Raw genomic sequence first — 18465 nt, 5'->3', positions numbered from 1 at the left:
AGTCCTGTGCTCTGGGAGAGAAATAAATCTTTGAATTGTAGAACAGATTTTCATAAGATGAACCTGTAAGAGCCCGTTAGGATTGGCAGAGTTTAAGAACGTGATTATACTTACCCACTTTGCTTCTTCTACCCCCCAGAAGTTCTTACTTTTTGACAACTTTACTAATAGGAAGTTGCTGAAAAGCTTTTAACATGAGAACTTCTGTTCACATGTAACTTGCCACTAGTGTGACTTCAGAATAAAGGGTATATGGCCACGACATCTGTACTAGCTGAAATCTGGATTTAGTCCAGCTCCCTTAGCATTAATATTTGACACAATCTGAGAGGAAATAGTATTTTAACATCAACATTTGGTTAAACAGTAGTGCAGACAAAATGCTTGCTTTAAGTGCACACACTAGTGAATAAGAAACATGCCAATGGAATCGTTTGTCTGCTTCATAGGATCCTAAATTGTTACTTGACTGTTACAGGCTCTGACTGTTCAAGGTGGATGCAGCATGTGTGGTCTGTAGAGCACTCACACAAATTCCTGGGTGCTAATGCTTGAGGTATTGGCTGGCTGAAGGACCCTCTCTCCCTTAGCTGTGATTCCAAGGCAACCAACTGGTTCTTGTTAAAAATGCTTTTCAGAAGATTATTATGAGTTGAGATAATCTGAAGATGCTGTAGGCATTATACTACTTTGAAGTGCTGTTGACGGCTTTGGTTCAGGATTTGTGGGTGTTTTCTTTCAAACCTCTACTTCCAGCTGCTCATAACTTTCTGAAATTTTAACTGTTCTGCTTGAAATTTTCCAGACAGATTCTACTGGAGGTTGAAAATTTAATGGAAGGCTTGAATAAGAATGTGTGGGGGAAAAAAATCAAACACATTTCAGAATCCTAATTAAAACAGATTTCTGTGTTCATCTGAAGAGCTTTAGTTCTGAAAAGGTTGGAAATTGAAAGCTGAAATTTTGCCAGAGGAACAAAATTATAGTCTTCTCTATAAAAGAAGACTTACCTTTTAGTATTGCCATCAACTTTGTTGTTGGGCCAATTTTTGAGCCTTTCAAAAATGTTTTACCTGTAAGTACAGTATAGGTTGGATCATGTAATGGGATGTGCACAGGTTGCTCAATGTATATGTGGCCCTCTTTTCTGGGATCTCATGCAGACACTAACCTCCTAGTTCAAAGTTGGAGGTCCAGCATTCAGCAGCTGACCATGGCAGCGATAGTTCTGCCACTACTGACTGATTAGGTGCAAAGCAGCTCAGCTTTGTGCTCCAATGTAATTACGTGAGATTTCTTGTGTTACAAATGCTGTTCTGAGTCAGGGAACAGCTCTGCTTTCGCTAAAATCAGTCAGACTCTTCTTGAGTTAGTGGAGGCAGGTAGGCACATGCGGAGCACTACTGACTACTCTTAGAGGAATTACCTGTGATCATGCAATTAAGAGTACAATAATATACTTTATGGTCTGCAGCTTTATAAAGTGCACCTTGTAACATGCGTTAAACGGTGACATATTCCCCTAAAGACACGGTTTAGCTGGTCTTCCAAAGCTAAACCTGTCTTCTCCGACCAGCAAACAGCAGTATGGCATCCTTCATGTGTTTTAGAGAAATTGTGTTTCATCATTAGAAAAATAACATGAATCCTGTAACTAAGTACTTAACTATAACATGTAATTGCAGAGGATTGGAAGTAATGGTTGAGGATTTGAATTCTTGATCATCTTATATGAGAGACTGGGAAAAAAAAGAACAGGTTACACTAATCATGCCTACACGCTTCATAGGAAGATTGCAGAATTTACATAATCTAGTAGTAAAAGAAGATTTCTTGCTTAGTAAATTGTCTGAACAGCCAGATAATTTCACTGGTGTGCAGTGGGATTGCAGTTCCCTAAATCTGAGAAGAAAATTTGAGGCCTTCAGCCTTCTAGGGCTGTGTTCATCATGACCCCATAGCATATAGAGATGATTTACTGATCTGAGATCCCCATCCACGAGGAAGATTGACTTGGTTAGTACTGGAGGGACAGAAGTGTCCCCGTGTTACTTGGCAGCAGATGGTCCAGGCAGCAGTAGCCATATGAACATGCACAGTCCAAAAGGCATCTATCTGAGAAGCCTAGGTACCAGTAACACTGGGCGTCAGGTAACTGTGGATCTAAGAGAAGTAGCACCTATTTCCAGCAGGGTAAATGTAAAAATATAAGTGTCTGACTCAGTGCACTTCCAAAGACAATTAAGAATTTCAGTAATTTAAGCAATCCTTAAGTAGTTTGAAAGAGTTGTATAGAATTTGTGTGAAGTTTTCAATAGGCAGGATTTGCTTTCTGGGAGAATATGAGACTTAGGTTGAGAATCATCTGTAGTCAAGACATTGTCATGGAAATTGTAGTTACCAGATGTTTCTCCATTTGAAAAGTGCTCCTTTGATATTTTATTTTTTTTCTTTTTGACTAAAGAAAAGCCTGTTAAGAAACTGATGGGAGGTCCAACAGCAGCAAGGGGGTTGCAGAATTTGAGTTCTAAAAATTATACCAGCTCATGTGTCAGAAACACGAATAGAAGAGGAGAAAAATGAGTTTTAAGAGACAGAGCTAATTGAGTGCTCTGTCTACTCAGTGTTGTGGATTTAAGTTTTGCCCGGAAAATACCCTGTATTACAGGAACTGTGAAGGTAGAAGATGAGTGAAATAACACAACTTAATAAGCATGCCCTGCTAAAGATTCATTTCGGGATTTAAGGTGCATTACAATGCTGAAAATGAGGGCACTTTCTGCCACTCAGAATGTTATTTGTGCTACTTCTGCACTTTTTTTCCTTCTCTTTTCTTTCACAAATGGAGATCTTTCTTTTAAAGTATTATTGACGATGGAAAATTACTTGTAGTGTGAAAATAGAATTTTTCATACAGCTGCTTTCATCCTGTTTGCCTCAGAAAACCAGTTTGTGTGATCACAATCTGCTTGTGTGTACATGACCACAATCTTATATCCTAAGTTCCCTCTCCAAGTAAGTTTGAAATTTACTGTCAAATTTCAGTCAGTTTTAGCAGAGGGATAGTTATGTTCCTCCAGGTTTCATGAGAATGGGGGGGGGGAAGAAATGCTCTAAGGCATCTTTAAAGAAAGACTTCAGTGTGAGCACAACCCTAGTTAGACATCAGAGAATCCAGGTGGTTCTGAGCCTTTATTCAAAGCCTGAGCTGCTGTGGTCAAAACAGTCAGGGTTGAGAAATGAGTATAGAGAATCAGACCTTGTTATTTCTTGTGCTTGCAGAAGTAGTTGTCATTTAGTAATGACAAGGAGTCCTAAAGAAAGGCAGAGGACGACGGTTGGGAAGCGTCTGTGTTTAAGATCGTTGCGCTCTCCTTGTTCAGTCAGACTGAAGGGCACAGGGTGCCTGGGAACTGCGGAGCCAGACGTGTGTGATGAAAAAGCAAGAGGTTTGCTCAGGGTGAAAGTGACAGCATTTTGCCAACCATCCCTTTGCTCTCTGAGCTGCATCTCACTGTAGCAGTCCGGGCACAGATTGTATTAGAGGAAATAAAGCCATCCATTTTGTGTGAGATAGAATTGCTTTACAGCTTTTGTAATACCAGTATCCCTTTTATTTACTAGTGCCTGGAGTGTGGCAAGCTCTCCCATATAGGTATTTTGTTATAGCTGGAGAGAAGGAGGCGCAGAACGTTGACTGGTCTCAGATTGCACAGAAGTCTATGAAGACCTGGGAGTGCAGGAGTCCCAGTCCCGTTTTCTATTTTCCATCAACCTTTATTTAGCATGTTACTGTAAGCTGGCAAATACAAAAACTCTCTAAAGCTTGTTTTGGCATTTTAGAAAGCAAACATTCTTTATTCACAGCGCTGGGTGCACAGAGGTTTGCACCTCAAAGCGTCTGTGCTGACTGCAAGGCAGCTCCTGGTTATATTATCAGGCTACATACATATGCATTACATTTCCTGGAATCATTTTGCATATTCAAGTGATTTCCAGTAACTTATTACCACGTTTGCATTTTGTGTAGCTGGGGTGGCTGTGAGGGGTCTCTAGCGATTTTGGTGGTGATCGTTCTTTCCCACATTTAATGCATTAAGTCATAAGTCACCTTAAGATAATATTGTTGACAGAAGTTTCCCAGGTCCTTGAGGAAGATGAAGAAGTTCTTGTTAGTAGTTATAACTCTTCTTTCCCAAGTCCTTGAGGAGGAGAAGGATGTTCCTGTTGGTGTCCATAACTCTTCCCTACCCACTATTCATGTAGATAGAATGACATCTGCAAAAGCCTTGAAGTAATTAGTTATTTCGTTGTTCTTTGCTTATTGTTATTACCAACACCTGCTCACGGGAAAACTGTCTCCTCCACTAATAGTCCTTACATCCTGGAGTTTGGACAATGTGTGCCTTAGGATTTTGTTTCCCATGTATGCATGCAAGTGAGCAAAGTTGTTGTGCTTATGAGGAAAAGCAAAGTTGTTATCCTTGTGAGAAAAGGCAAAGTGGTTATCCTTGTGAGAAAAGGCAAAGTGGTTATCCTTGTGTGGAAAAGGCAAAGTGGTTATCCTTGTGAGAAAAGGCAAAGTGGTTATCCTTGTGTGGAAAAGGCCTATCTCTCTCTCTCTCTCTCTCTAAACTTTAATACTGACTTTGGTTACAGGCAAACCAGAAGGTTGTTCGTGCTTTCCACCACCCCCTGCCCGCCCCCAGCTGAAAATTGATTGCACAAATGAAGTAGAGAAGCCCATTACATATTTTGACATCTCCTAATGTAATTTACCTTGACATATCCTGTTTGATGTCTTGACTTCATCATCTTATGTAAAGTTTTTGTAGATATTCTAGCTGTTTTAAGAGTTTTTGATTTTTCTCTTTCAGCTTTATAGATTTATCTGCAGGGGACTGCCATATTTAAGTTGTCCTTACATGAAAGAAAAACACTTCTAACCCACTGGTTGAGACAATCTTTAAAGATAATTGAAGTTACTTTTTTTTGGTCAGACCTTCTGATTTCATGAGCACTCGGTGCTACTTGGAAAGCTGGGCAAACTGCGGGGCCTGCCGTTCCCTGGGCAGATGCACCTGAAAGCATTCAGCTGAAAATAAAGCAGAGCTAGCTGGATGGTAGAATGGGAGAACAGGAAAGCTAATAGCAGCTAATAATAAATAACCATTTAAAGCAATTAGAGTATTTCTGGGGCTCTTAAGAAAGCGGGTGATATTGTGACAATGCTTGTATCTGTGGTCTGCTGGGGGAGTATAAGACTGTGAGCAGCTGCCTTTGTGGACGGCAGAGATAGATCTGGCTGAAATTCGTGACCCTTGCTCCTCAGACTAGGAGTTTATTGGTGACTTTCTTTTCCATTTGTGCTGAAGTCCTCTCATGGTTTAAAAATATCCTTGTCCTTTGATGCCATCTCATTTTTTATAAAAATATTCTTGCTCTCCCAAAGTATTTCTGAGAGTGCCACCAGCCTGGTTTGGGGGGCATGAGGTTGTGAAAAAAATGTTTCTCCTAAAATTAGTGCTGGAATTTTAGGAAGTTTCAGGGTAATCGTTCCAGAATTTTTTTGTTGTTGTTGTTTTTGTTTTTTGGGGTTTTTTTTGTGTGTGTGTATTAAGAGAAATATCCATTCAATGTGAGAATGGTACCTGTCTGCTGGTCCATCCTGATCCCAGTAATTTTCATAGAAACACCTTGATTCTTAAGATCAGTGCTTGACTGCATGTTTTCCCTGTGACAGCACAGAGTTTTACAAAATATAGTGTACAGATAGCAAGATGGATCCTTGTGACTCTGATTCAGCTTTTACTGAGGTTTGTGCAATCTTTTTATTGCTTTATTGGGAGTTGATTCAGGTCCTTTGATTCTTTTTCTCTGATGTGATTTCAGAGTCACTGAGAAAACAGAAGGAACAACAGACACAAGGCTTCATACTTAAAACATAGCAATACTCTTCATGACTCCTAAACTTGTGAATATATGGACAGCAGACTGTGAGCCTGTGTCAAATGTGTCATGCATGTTGAAGTTCCTCAAGTGTGTATAAGCCTTATAGAGACCATGTTGCTGATGGCATGGAAAGATGCGCTTTCTAGACACCTCAAGGCTTTTCTGATTTTAAGGAATATTTTGATACTGTTTTGTGTGAAATTTTGTTGAGTAGTAAGCTAAAGTTATGATACATTGCAGGCTGGTAACTGGTTGAAGCATGGGTAGTTGTTTCCAGTCAATTACACAGCACAGAGATTACAGCTCAAAAGCATGAAGTGAAACTGGCAGAAAAATACTAGCTTCAAGCTTAATGATGGGATGGAATTATCTGTACAGTGGAAAAAAGAAAGTCATGCAAAAGGCATGGTCTTAGTAAAAATATGTTGCCCCTGTAATAGTGAGGGCAATCATCTAAACTGCCCTTCCCTCAGACTGTCATAAGTCTGAGACTGCATATGACCAGCAGGGAAAAAAATTCTGTAGCTCCCGGTTCCCTGTGTTCTCCATTGTAAGAGAAACTCCAGGATGAAATTTCTAGTCAAAACCAGAGGAAGAGGACTAAAATATTCACCCCAGAGCAGTAAAATAGTGCGGCAGTTAGGAGGCATCTTAAAGCCAGGGAAACCAAATCCTGTTGTGTGTTCTGCACGGTTCAGGCCAGAGGGGTAAAACTGTTTCTCCACCTTCCTATGCAAGTTCCTTAGTCCCTGAGCTGCTGTTCTACCACTGCTGCTTCTCATGAAAATTTTTGGGAGATCTGCTTTTGTTTTACTGCAGAACAGGAGCCCTTTGGAAGTCTAAAAGGTTTACAGGACAAGAGATCATTTCCTGTCCAGCCTGCTAAGTGTTCTGTTTTCTGGTTATGAGCTTCCTTGGCAGTTATGTTCCAGGCAAGCCATTTCCTTCTTCAGGAGAGATTTTTGTAAGCACAGTTCTTTCATAAATGCTTGGATTTAGCTTCTAGAACCTAGTCCCATGGAAGATAAGGATGACTGCTTCCCCTGTCACTTTCAGAATAAAAGAAAGTACAAAATTTAATTTTTTAAATTCAGCTGCACTTCAATAAATGTTTCTTGTGCATAGAGCCATGCTACTGAATATTCACACAAATATAAATATATATATAATATATATATAATATAAACAAAAAAGCATAAGCTAACAAAACTTACACATGCATCCAGATGTTTTTCTGTGCAGCTTGTAAAAGGAGGAAAAAAGAAGATTATTCTTTCCATATCCACAGTAGGTGGACTCTTGACATCATTGATTTCAGTGGCCTTAGATTTTACTGTGGAAAGGGGCTGTAAAAACTGAGCTAAAGACAGCTACTCTAAAACTTGATCAGTATGTAAATACAAAGCACATAGTCACTGCTGGGTTTTTTGATGCTGGTAATTTTTCCACTGATGTGAAAACTTATAAAAAATGATTTCTCCCCCATTAGGTATTGTTTGGTTAATTGCCTCGTCATGAGAGCAGAGGCTACGTGTGATTGTGATGAGGGTACGTAATGGTTTGACCACAGCTGACAGCTAAGTACCACACAGCTGCTCGCTCACTTCTTCCCCTCTGGTGGAATGGGGAGGAGAATAGAAAAAAACCCTTGTGTGTTGTGATAAGAACAGTTTAATAATTGAAATAAAATATAATAATAATGATAATGATGATGAAGATAATGAAAAGGAAGCTAAAAAACCCAAAAGAAAACCCAAGGAAAAAGAAGTGATACACAATGCAATTACTCACCACCCACTGACGAATGCCCAGCCAGTCTCCAAGCAGTGATCCCCACTCCTGGCCAACTCCTCCCAGTTTATATACTGGGCATGACATCATATGGTATGAAATAGCCCTTTGGCCAGTCTGGGTCAGCTGTCCCAGCTGTGTCCCCTCCCAGCTTCTTGTGCACCCCCAGCCTCTGCAGGGCAGTGTGAGAAGCTGAAAAACCCTTGGCTTAGTACAAACACTGCTTAGTAACAACTAAAACATCCGTGTGTTATCAGCATTATTCTTATCCGAAATTCCAAACACAGCACTATACCAGCTACTAGGGAGAAAATTAACTTTATTCCAGCCAAAACCTGGACAGGGTACAGTGCACAAATGAATGGAAACTAATGGTTTAGAGTGAGAATTTTCGGAGTTATAATGTATTTATAGATTCACTTGAGCTGTCCACAGTGATGTGATTTCACCAGTGACTGACGTGTTTCAACCATTTCTCTGGTCAAGGCCTCCAAAATCCTCCACTTTCAGGACTCAGTATTGGTGCAGAGCAGGATGGTGGATTGAACGTGATGCCACCCGACAGGTCATTGCTGGTCTGACTGTAATTGCTCTGCTCTGGACAATGGTTTTCTCTGTGAGTTTCCTTTGTTAGGAGGATGAACAGAAGCCAAGGATGAAACTTAGGATATCTCCCATAGCATTTCTCATCTGTGAGACTCCTTTCCTCATTGCAGTCTAGGGCACACTAGTGAAAGGGTGTGTAAGAAAGTTGTTTGCTGTGGCGCTTCTGTTGATCGAGCACTTTCATGGCAGATAAATGTTCAGGGAAGATAATTTCAGGTCTGTGAAGAGTTAAAATTTTATTGCAATCCTTACAATATGTGATGGGAAGTGGACAGGTTTTTGTGATAGGTTTTTGCCTTCAAAATCCTTCTGCTGCATTAAGTAAATAAAAGTCTCAGTTCTTATTTAAAAATATCTGTTATGAGCTTAATATGTACTCACTTTTTAAAACTTAAGATTTTAAATTGGTTGGTATTTTTGATGACTTGGATTGTCAGTTTTACAGTGATGCCTGGCAAGGACTCACCAGAATATGTTCACATTATTCTGTGTCATGATTGTATTCAGGATTGTCTTCTATCTGTTTTAAGGCAATTTGCATGAATCTGCAATAATAAAATTGCAGTCCTACTGTGTTTTGCATTATACATGTTTGGCAGGGTCTTTAAGTTGCTTTTAATATTCAATTTCTTCACTTTGCAGTGCGCTCCTCTGAAACAACCTACCTGTTTACAAACATAATAAATTTCCAATTACTTTTACAGTGTTTCCTGTAAGCTCTTAAATTTTCTTGTGATATTGTTCTCTGCATTTACAAATATTTGTTGTGGTAATTTTATGTCCATAAAGCAGAGGAAATTCTAGTTATAGCCTAGCAGAAGCTTTACAGACTTTGTTTTGGTTGTTTTAGAAAACTGTTAGCTCTCCATATTTTCCAGGTATAAAACAGGAATCGATTCAAATTTTCCTGCTCCCTGATGCCATTACTGGATGTTTGGGGGTTAGCTCTGCAGTGTTTTTCAAGTCTAAGTAACATTTATTACTTTGCCTTTGCTTACGACACTAAAAGAAAATAATACAGAATGCTCATTTCTGCCATTCAGCTGACTAAGAAGCAGTGGCCAGCAGAGCTTGCTAAATAACGAATATGAATAGCTCAGACACTGAGTAAGACATTATAAAATTATTTTCAAATGCATCTTAAACCCAAGGTTGTGTTAAAAATAAAAAAGCAGACCAGTTCCTCACCAGACAAGACACACAACATGTAAACGTGAGGGTGCCGATGACTGGTACTAGCGAGTAAGTGAAAAACCTAATGGTGTTTTCTTTGCTTTTTCACATAACTACATTACTTCTCCAAGACAAGTAAGCATTTGGAAATTTTGGAAGTTTTGCTTAAATTAAAATCAGTAGCTTCTCTGGCAACTGCGACCTAGCAAATGAATTTGAAAGTGATGCTATAGTGTGAAATAAGTAGCACGAAGTAAGGCAGTTATATATGTCTTCATGTTATGAGGAGGCATTGATTAAGGATGGTGTAACTTTTTAATTTCATACATCACTTGCCAACTTCTGGAGGTAGTACTCTAGAAACAAGGATGGTTCTTCTTTTTAGACAACCTCTTTGGTAGAGAACTGCTTCTCTATAACATCCATCCTTGACACCACGATGGTCAAATTAATCCATCAAATGTTGTTTTGTCTTCCAGCAGTATGACTGTATTTAAGATCAAGGCTGAAATCAGTCATTTCTTATTGTCTGCTGAGCCTTATTATTATTGCTTATTGCCAACGACGTGCCTGTATAGAAAATGAAGATATGAGTTTTGAAATTAGAAAGAGAACAACGGCAGTAGCAATGGAGACATGAGCACGTCTAACTTAAGTAAGGGCCAGAAACCAGAGTAAGTCCCCAGGGAGTTTTTGAGCTGGATGCTGTGCCTAAAACATGAGTTTAAATATTGTCAGAGGCTGCAGTGTGTAGTGTAGAGCTAAAAAAAGTTAATGTAGCTCATACAAGTAAGGCTTTCAGTGCTGGACAGACTTGTACACTCAGAAAGGAAATGTTTGTGTCCTTGCAGAGCACTGTGCCGCCCCCACTGCACACGTCTGTCTGTGATTTGATCGTGTCTTTGTTTGCAGTGTAGGGTACCAGAAGGGCTGATGGGAGGGTGGGGCACTTGCCATGATGCTTCAAACTGAACAGGTACAAGGACTGATCACATTGTAAAATCCTGAAGTAGTTCTTCATGATCTCATTCTTTCCTGCTGCTGCTTGTGTTAAGACTTAAGCCTGCAAAAGTGCTTTGTCCTGAGTCAGTTTTAACATGAAGATGCTGAAGGAAAATGATGAACTGACAACAAAAGCAAGATCACTGTTGTTGTTTTGGTTTTTTGTTTGTTTGGTTTAGGGGTTTTGTAATGTCTGTATGTCTCTAGGCTTGCACTCACTAGGAAAATTACTAGGATTCTTTTCCTGCTGGTGTTCCGGAATTGTCAGGGAAGTCCATGGGAACTCTGTCCTGTTGCTTACTGAGCAGTCTTTGAAACAACTGAAATGTTGCTGTTTTCTAAAATCTGAAGGGCTGAAAAGGCCTGCATGGCTTCAACTTGAACTCTTGGTGGTACCTCAATGTTTAAGATGTATAAGAGTACAGACCCATCTAAAGAGTGGCCTGTGACAAGACTGTGCTTACCCTCAAGAGTAGCAATCGGTTTTAGAGGTGTGGTAAATACAAATGTGGAGTTCCATCTAAGAGCTACCAAATAACTGATACTGCAGTAGCAATCGCTAACAAACGTATGCCTCTGAGAGGTGCTAGAGCTGCGTGTCTGCGTGCATTGCATCACCTTTGTGCTTGCTTTCCTGTAGGGAGCTACCCTCTGAAGGATAAGAGGTGGAGAGAACCTAAGCATGTAGCTGCAGTTTTAGAATTATTGCAGTCTAGCTTTCTTGTCATGCTCCTTAAGGGCAGAAAATGAGTTGTAGATGAGATCAGGCTATTTATGCTTTATGTAAATTTCAGGAGGTTAAATAGTGAATCAAACTAATGTCCTCAACTTGAATATGTTTATCTCATCATCAACAGGAGTTCAGACATGACTACTCAGGAAGAGGAAAGCATTTTCTTGTAGGATGTGTAGAAAATGTGTTGAGTTTCTATAATTTAGTTGTGAGCAAACACATTCTTTTTAACAAATGAAAGTAAATCAAATACTTTCACAAAGTTAAGGAGTCTAACAACAACTTCTACAACAGTTCACATTTAATGACTGATGAAATCAGAGTAAGTTTTGAGATTGCCTGGGAAGCTGCCGTGCTGTTTCCATCATACTTAAAAGATGATAGCTAACAAATGAAAAGATGTCATCAGCTCTGGTAAGCAGGTGATGATACGGAGAGTGAGCAAGTGTATTTACTAGTGATTTTTTTTACTTTTCTGATAACAAATGCAAGGAAGTTTTTTATTTGTGTGTTTTTACGTGTAAAACACGTATGCTTTCTGTAATAGCCCTTTCCCTCCCCTTTTTTTTTCCAGAGTCAAGATGACAGATTTGCTTTCACTGCTGAATGGTACGACCCAAATGCTTCACTCTTTCGGCGTTATGAGCTTCTGTATTATCCAAAAGATGGGTCAGTAGAAATGGTAAGAATATAAGAAAAAAACCTGTTGTCATAAATATAATATCCAATTAAATAGTTTGTAAAATGGCAAGCCACTGCTTATGCCTATTAATTTTCCATGTAAGGAAAATGTAGTTTAAGATGGATCTTGATCTGTTTCTAAAACTAAAAGAGAAGCAAAAATATAAGCTCATGGTGAAGCATGTGGAAAAGCTTCCAAGTTTATGATTTTTTTTTTTTCTTAAAGCTTGCTTTGGCATGGAGAAATTAAATTTCATAAATCTATTTTCAGTCAATCTCTGCTTGGGTTTCAGAGTTGAAACTCAGCAACACTGACCTACTGCTTGAGAAACATAAATTGAAGCTGATTCCAGAGGAATAAGCTTCATCTGGATTTCAGGAAGTCTCTGAAGAGTAAAATGTAAAAGGATTTTACCAAAGTAGAGGGAATGGTAAATTTCTGTTAATTTGGTTTTAGTGAAAGGAAGGATATTTCAGACAGTGGGTTCTAAATTTTTTCCATCAGTGGTGCTTGTACAGACCTTTCTGACTTGTGGCTCATACAACTAATCCCCATTGGTTATTGAGAGCAGCTTAAAATAAGCATTTTGCAGTAGCAGGTATATATATATAAATGTAATATATATTGTAAAGATAATCCTAATAAACCAACCAATGCTTTGTGCTTCCTTTTAGGAATGAGTGAATAGTTTGGACTAGTCTTTTCTGATTTTTAATGTAGACCTGAGGGTCTGAGAATAGCCTAGATTTGGATAGTCACACTTAGTAATTTAATTATCCAATTTTACTTTTCCTGCTATAAATATCAAATGCGGAAATAAGAAAGATAGTGGAATCTGCCTTTTCTTACCCAAACTACTGCTCACTGAAACCATGATACCTCTCTGTGTGAGGAGATGCACTTGGCACTTTTACTGATAGTCTCTTTAAACAAACTCTGTCACTCTGTTGTCCCTTTGAAGTTAGCTCTTTGTATGATGTGTGTGCGTGCACAGTTGTCAAAATGTGAGGGTTTTTACTTTTTTACTCTCTTTCCCAGAGACAGTTTAGCTAATCAGTCAGGAGCCCTAATAATCTTCCCACACAGCCATGTGTAGGCTGGCAAAATTGTTGTTCATTTCACGTAGACGTCTCAAAACCAAGAGCTTTCAAGGTGTTCTTGAGCTCCTTAATGCATTCAGCATCAAATACCTATGGCTTGGTAGACTTCTGTATCTTGCTAGTGTGCTCTTAGGTTAAGAGAGTATGGTGTGTACACAGTCGTAAGTGTATTTGAACTGTGGGTGATCAGGACAGGATTTTAAAATGCATGTAACACCTGTAAAGAAAGAATATCTCAAAATCAATTTTGAGGGTGAGTTTGTGGACAGAGATTAAAGTTAGAATTATCTTCTGGATTTATTTTTTTTTTTAATTTCTGCAGAGTTTGGCAATTCTTTCTTTATTACTGCCTAATTCTTCTGCAACTTCTGGTATCTCCCTGAGGAGATAACAGCCCACTCTTACCTCTAATGTTTCTGAAGAGAAGGGAGGTAATGGATATGCCCCAGTTTCATCCCCTTTCCCACCTCCCTGACAATAGCTCTCCTTTATGACACACCTCAGCTCAGTGTGGAGCAGAGCTATTGAAGGCTTGTGTTGTGGGAAGTCCTCAGCTTTCCTTATCTCTTTCAGTCCTTCATGTCTTGCTTGCTGTGAAGAAAAATTACAGTGGGGATAATGACAAGTTTCCAGGTTGCTTTGCAGCTGGAAGAAGACAGTGTAGATTTTTGTCCAAGGACAGCAAGCAGCTGTCATGATCAAACTGGCTCTCTTGACAAAGACATGCCCTGTTCTCTGAATTTTCTATAGTTAATAACTCTCATGAGAAATTCTTAAAACCTGAATATCTTTTCTTTCTACAAGAGATTTCCTAAAAAGAGAGAAGAAATTTTAAAAAGGACAGATTCTTAGCAGAGAACTATTTTGTATTGGATAATTTACCTCTAGATGTACATGGACAGGAGGGGAACAGTCCAGACAGTCTTACATTTATTCTATTGTGGCTTATCATTCACTTTATACAAAGGTCTTTTAAACAGATCCAAAATTCCACTCTAAAGAAGATATCTTTAACACAGGTAGATACCTCCTCCCCCTTTATCTTCTACTTCAGAAGAGAGAAACAGCTCGGGGTGCCTTTATAGCAACTGTTAGTGAAATAACCAAGGAAGTGTTCAGATTTTTAGTCAAGATACTCAGTAAATTGCATATGGTCAAGTCAGTGAACAGGCTTCCTGGCGAAGTCCAGGCAAAGACAAGTAGCTGAATTCAAGTGATTCTTTTCATTCATGTGTTGTCATTTCATTCCCTACAGCACTTGAATAGAGGACACTTAGTAGGAGCACGTATGAGGTGCTAAAGACATTTCAGCAGGGAAGGATTTTTACTTATAATCCTGCCTCAATAGAAGGAAGTATCAAAATAATTTATGTTCTCTGATATGCAAAGTTTTGACTCTTCTGGAAAAACTCACAATTCTTCTAGCCTTCTCACAGGAGAGGAGTCTGTTCATGCATTTCAGAACATGGAGGAGTAATTTTGCTCTTAATTTTTTTTCCCAAAAAATTTGTGGGAATGATGTTCTTTCTTTTAATGCTATTCTATATACCATTGCAAAGAAGGACAGCACATGTAATTCAAGACAGAGAAGGGAAAATGTGTCCTGAGGAGGACAAAACTCTTCCTTTCATAGGATTCCACTTCCCCAGGAAGCTGAAGGCATCTGTAATACCTAGATGCACTGAAGAGGCTGTTCAGCAGATTGTCTTTTGTGCTTTGCCAGCCCACCCAGAAAACTACACATTAACATCTTGCTTGGAATGATGATATATAGTTGAATTGTCTTGACAGACTTTTGAGCCTGCAGCTCTAGGCAGTGAGAACGTCTTAATCTAGTGTTGCAATCATCCATCCATCCCTAATTCTGAGTCTTACACAGTCAAATAAAGCATAGTATCACTGGAACGATGCCCTGAAGAAGAGACCTGCCACAGTTTGTATCTTGATCGCTCCTGGTGTGAGCCATTGGTCTGTGAAACAGCATAGATCTGCTAGGGGCAACTCTCAGGGAGACTGGGCAGAGGTATCCACTGGGCACCTGAACCATTTATCACAGCTTGAATTAGCACAAGCAAATGAGAAAATAAAAAATGCAAAGATAGGTGTTAGCCTGAGAATATTTAAAAGGAATAAATTTCTGATTGTGGTTTAGTCTTCTACTTCTACCATACCTGCAAGTTCAAAGGTTTAGGAATTAAATCAATATAGTGATTAGATTCAGGCCCGCAGTACTATGGAAATTTCTGAAGGTAGAATAAAAATTATGTTGATTTTGCCCACAGCTTAAATCTCTTGCTATGGTAGATTTTAACCTTTTCTCTACAGTATGATGTGAAGAACCGTCGCACCTTTCTGAAGCGCACAAAGTATGAGAGCTTACACCTGGAGGATCTATTCGTGGGCAACAAAATCACTGTTTTTTCCCGTCATCTGTCCTTGGTGGACTATGGGGATCAATACACAGCCCGCAAGCTGGGGAGCCGCAAAGAGAGGTAAGAAAGCGTGGTTTTTAAAATCTTCCTTTGTGGTTGGGGTTTCAAAGTCGTTGTTCTTTGCTGGAAATGAGATAAGTTTTCTCTGCTATGGGGAGTGGAGGAGATAACTACAAGTTTGCATGCGGTTTGATGTGATCTGCCATACCGATAACTGGAGAGAAGCAAAGTGGCCCCTGCTTGTGGGCAAACCCATGATTGCCATTGTTACCTGATAGGTCTTCAAGGCCAATTTTGCCATGATGTCAACTGCTGCCTCCTCTGGGTCTCGTGGGAGAGAAGTGGGGGAGGAGGAACATAGGGGGTCCTGTTCAGCTTTGTTACTCCCCCCAGGGCAGGCAGCAGTAGGATTCTTGCGATGTGTGGATTCTCTTGGGGCAGAATTGTTATGTTAACCCCGATGTATGATGGGCTCAAAATCTTGCAAAGTAGCACTTTTCTCTCTGGGGTCTGTGCAGAAGCCTAGTGCCTTACCAATCAGATGTACTCTGTGTTAGTAGTAGGAACTGCAGACAGTAGGAACAGAAGTCAGAGAGGCTCATTCCCATTCTCCATTGTTTTTTCCCCACTATAGGGAATTTTTTCTGAGAATTTTTTCAACATCTCCTAAACTCTGTATGCATGAGGCCAGGAAGTGTAGAGTGAGAATCATAGAATGGTTTGAGTTGGAAGGGACCTTAAAGATCATCCAGTTCCAACCCCACTGCCATGAGCAGGGACACCCCCCACTAGACCTGGTTCTTCAAAGCCTTATCCAACCTGGCCTTGAACACTTCCAGGGAGGAGCATCCACAGCAACAGGGCAGACCTGTTCTGGTATCTGACCACCCTCACAGGAAAGAATGTCTATAAAACCTATAGCCTTTTTTGTTAAGACAAGTTTCATTTATAATGGATGAAGATAAGAATCATCATTTCTTTTTAGTTGAAAGACTTGCTTTGGAAAAGACTTTAAAAGCCCACTCAAGAACAAAAATATCGGGAGAGACTTAATCAAATGAAAATAAGCTTAATTTACAAGGAATTTAAATCTTGTTTGACTGCAGTGCAGGTAATAATCTGAATTTGCAAATTAATAAATTTTGATAATTTGCTCCAGCCTTTTCTAAAAAGAGCACAGATGTGTTTTCTTAGGTGTGATGTACTAGTGAGCCCTTTTTGCCTACTTTCTTGCTCCCTCCTACTAACTGGGCTTATTTTCAACTCTTTTTGGAGAATTATACATAACCAGACATACAGGAAGAATTGCAGGTTTTAACACACATCTTTTTCTTAACCTCACAAAAACATTGCCTTGGAAATAAATAGTATCTTTCCAGAAGGAGTTCTCCTGGAACTTTTTCTCCACGCTGGGGCAGGGAATGGTAGAAGAGTAGCAAAGGAGGTGGAGAACACCAGAGGACGGCTTCTGTAGATGAGGCTGGTCTCTCTGGTCCTCAGTGGAGACTTGGGTAGATTACATCTGTCTTGTTTATGATTTTTATATCAATTGTAACTTTTTATAGTTGTGTATTTCCTGCTCTGCCTAAACTAGCATAAGCCCTGGTGCTGGTGCAGTTATAACAAGGAAAGGAAGGTGGTGATAAAATGACATTTGCTTCTTGTAAGGGAAGTTGCCGTCTATCCAGCAACACTGTAGTTGTGTCAGTGAAGTGGTCCTGGGAGAGGGTGAGTTTTTGCACTGCTCTACAAAAGGAAGGAAGGGAATTTATGACATGTCAGCTGTTTGGAAAACATCTTAGGAATGTTGGCTGAAAGATAACGTAGACGTGCAAGTGCTGTTACATATTCAGAATAGCCCAAGGGAACACAGTGAAAGGTGTCTTAAACAGGCAAGGGATCCTCAAAAGCCAGTTTCTTCACAGAAACTTTCACTGGGTAAACAAGGTCATATTAAGAGAGTCCTTGGGCAAACCAGTTGCATATAAGATGTCTTTCTGGCCTAGCCCTAGCAGGTTTTACAGCAGTTATTAGTAAAATAGATATAGTAAGATTTCTACAATACATGATAATTCCTAAAATAATCTGTAGTTGGAATTGCATTAATAGTTTTAAGGATGTTGAATGAGACAAATGTTTTCCCGCCTTTTTCTTGCTTTTGTGCTCTACAGGACTATCAGCAGTTTAGTTCACCTTTGGAAACACGTTCTTTGTTCAGTGAATATGTATGCAGACAGGCTCAGCAAAGGCCTTTGAGGGAGACTGAGGAATGTATATCAAAGATCTTGAATATTTTGAATTAAGGACCTTTGTTTTTGTCAGTAAAACAAGTGAGTGTGACTCTAGGTACATGAGATAAAAAACAGATGTGTAAAAAGCGGCTAGATTTGCACAGGCCCTTTCTAAGATTAGGCTAAAATTATTAAGACAGTTCTATGGAGTTTCAATTTCTACACCTTCTTTTCTTCTGTCTTGGGTCAGTTTTTAAATAGAGCCATATTTGAGTGTTCTTCTTCCCTGCTCCCCTCCCAGTGCATCATAAGGAAATTGTCACAAATAGTGACTAAAATGGGTAAGGAAGCATGTGCTTACTTAACAGTGTACCACTTAAGGAGTCACGGGCATGGGACAGGGATTTCTGCTGCTGTAGTCTTTCACTGGTGATCCTGGGTGGTTGTAACCTGAGGTAAACATTTGTCTGACTAGTGTGTCCTGTCTAAGCAGACTATACTTAGAGTCAGTTAACATCCCTGGTTTTGAAAATGGTGCTAGAAAGCTTATGTCTCAACCAGAAAGATTTGAACTCTTTTTTGATTGGATATGTTTTCCTTATGCTTCTGGTCATTGACATAATCAGTGTTTCTTCCCCTATGAGACATCAGGTCCTATACCTGCAACAGTCTATTATTAGAGATCAGTAGATCTCACAAGCACAGCCACAGCATGCATTGTGCACCATTTCTTTGATCAGTTCCTGTCTTCTGTTGTTTCAGT

General features: G+C 39.5%; 1 protein-coding gene across 1 annotated transcript in view; it reads left to right on the top strand.

The window, feature by feature from the left end:
- Positions 1–11831: 11831 nt before the first annotated feature.
- The window catches only part of NME7 (NME/NM23 family member 7), a gene marked incomplete at its 5' end in the record, with an annotated part of 73962 nt that continues 67328 nt past the window's right edge, over positions 11832–18465 (top strand). Inside the window, 2 exons of the mRNA XM_010170284.2 lie at positions 11832–11939; positions 15365–15531. Coding sequence (XP_010168586.1) covers positions 11832–11939; positions 15365–15531 — 275 coding nt within the window. The remainder of the gene's footprint in view (positions 11940–15364; positions 15532–18465) is intronic.

This window comes from Antrostomus carolinensis, unplaced genomic scaffold (assembly GCF_000700745.2).
Source record: "Antrostomus carolinensis isolate BGI_N321 unplaced genomic scaffold, ASM70074v2 scaffold12676, whole genome shotgun sequence".
NCBI lineage: Eukaryota > Metazoa > Chordata > Aves > Caprimulgiformes > Caprimulgidae > Antrostomus > Antrostomus carolinensis.
The sequence above is the reverse complement of the archived record's forward strand: the minus strand, read 5'-3'. Positions and strand labels throughout refer to the sequence as shown.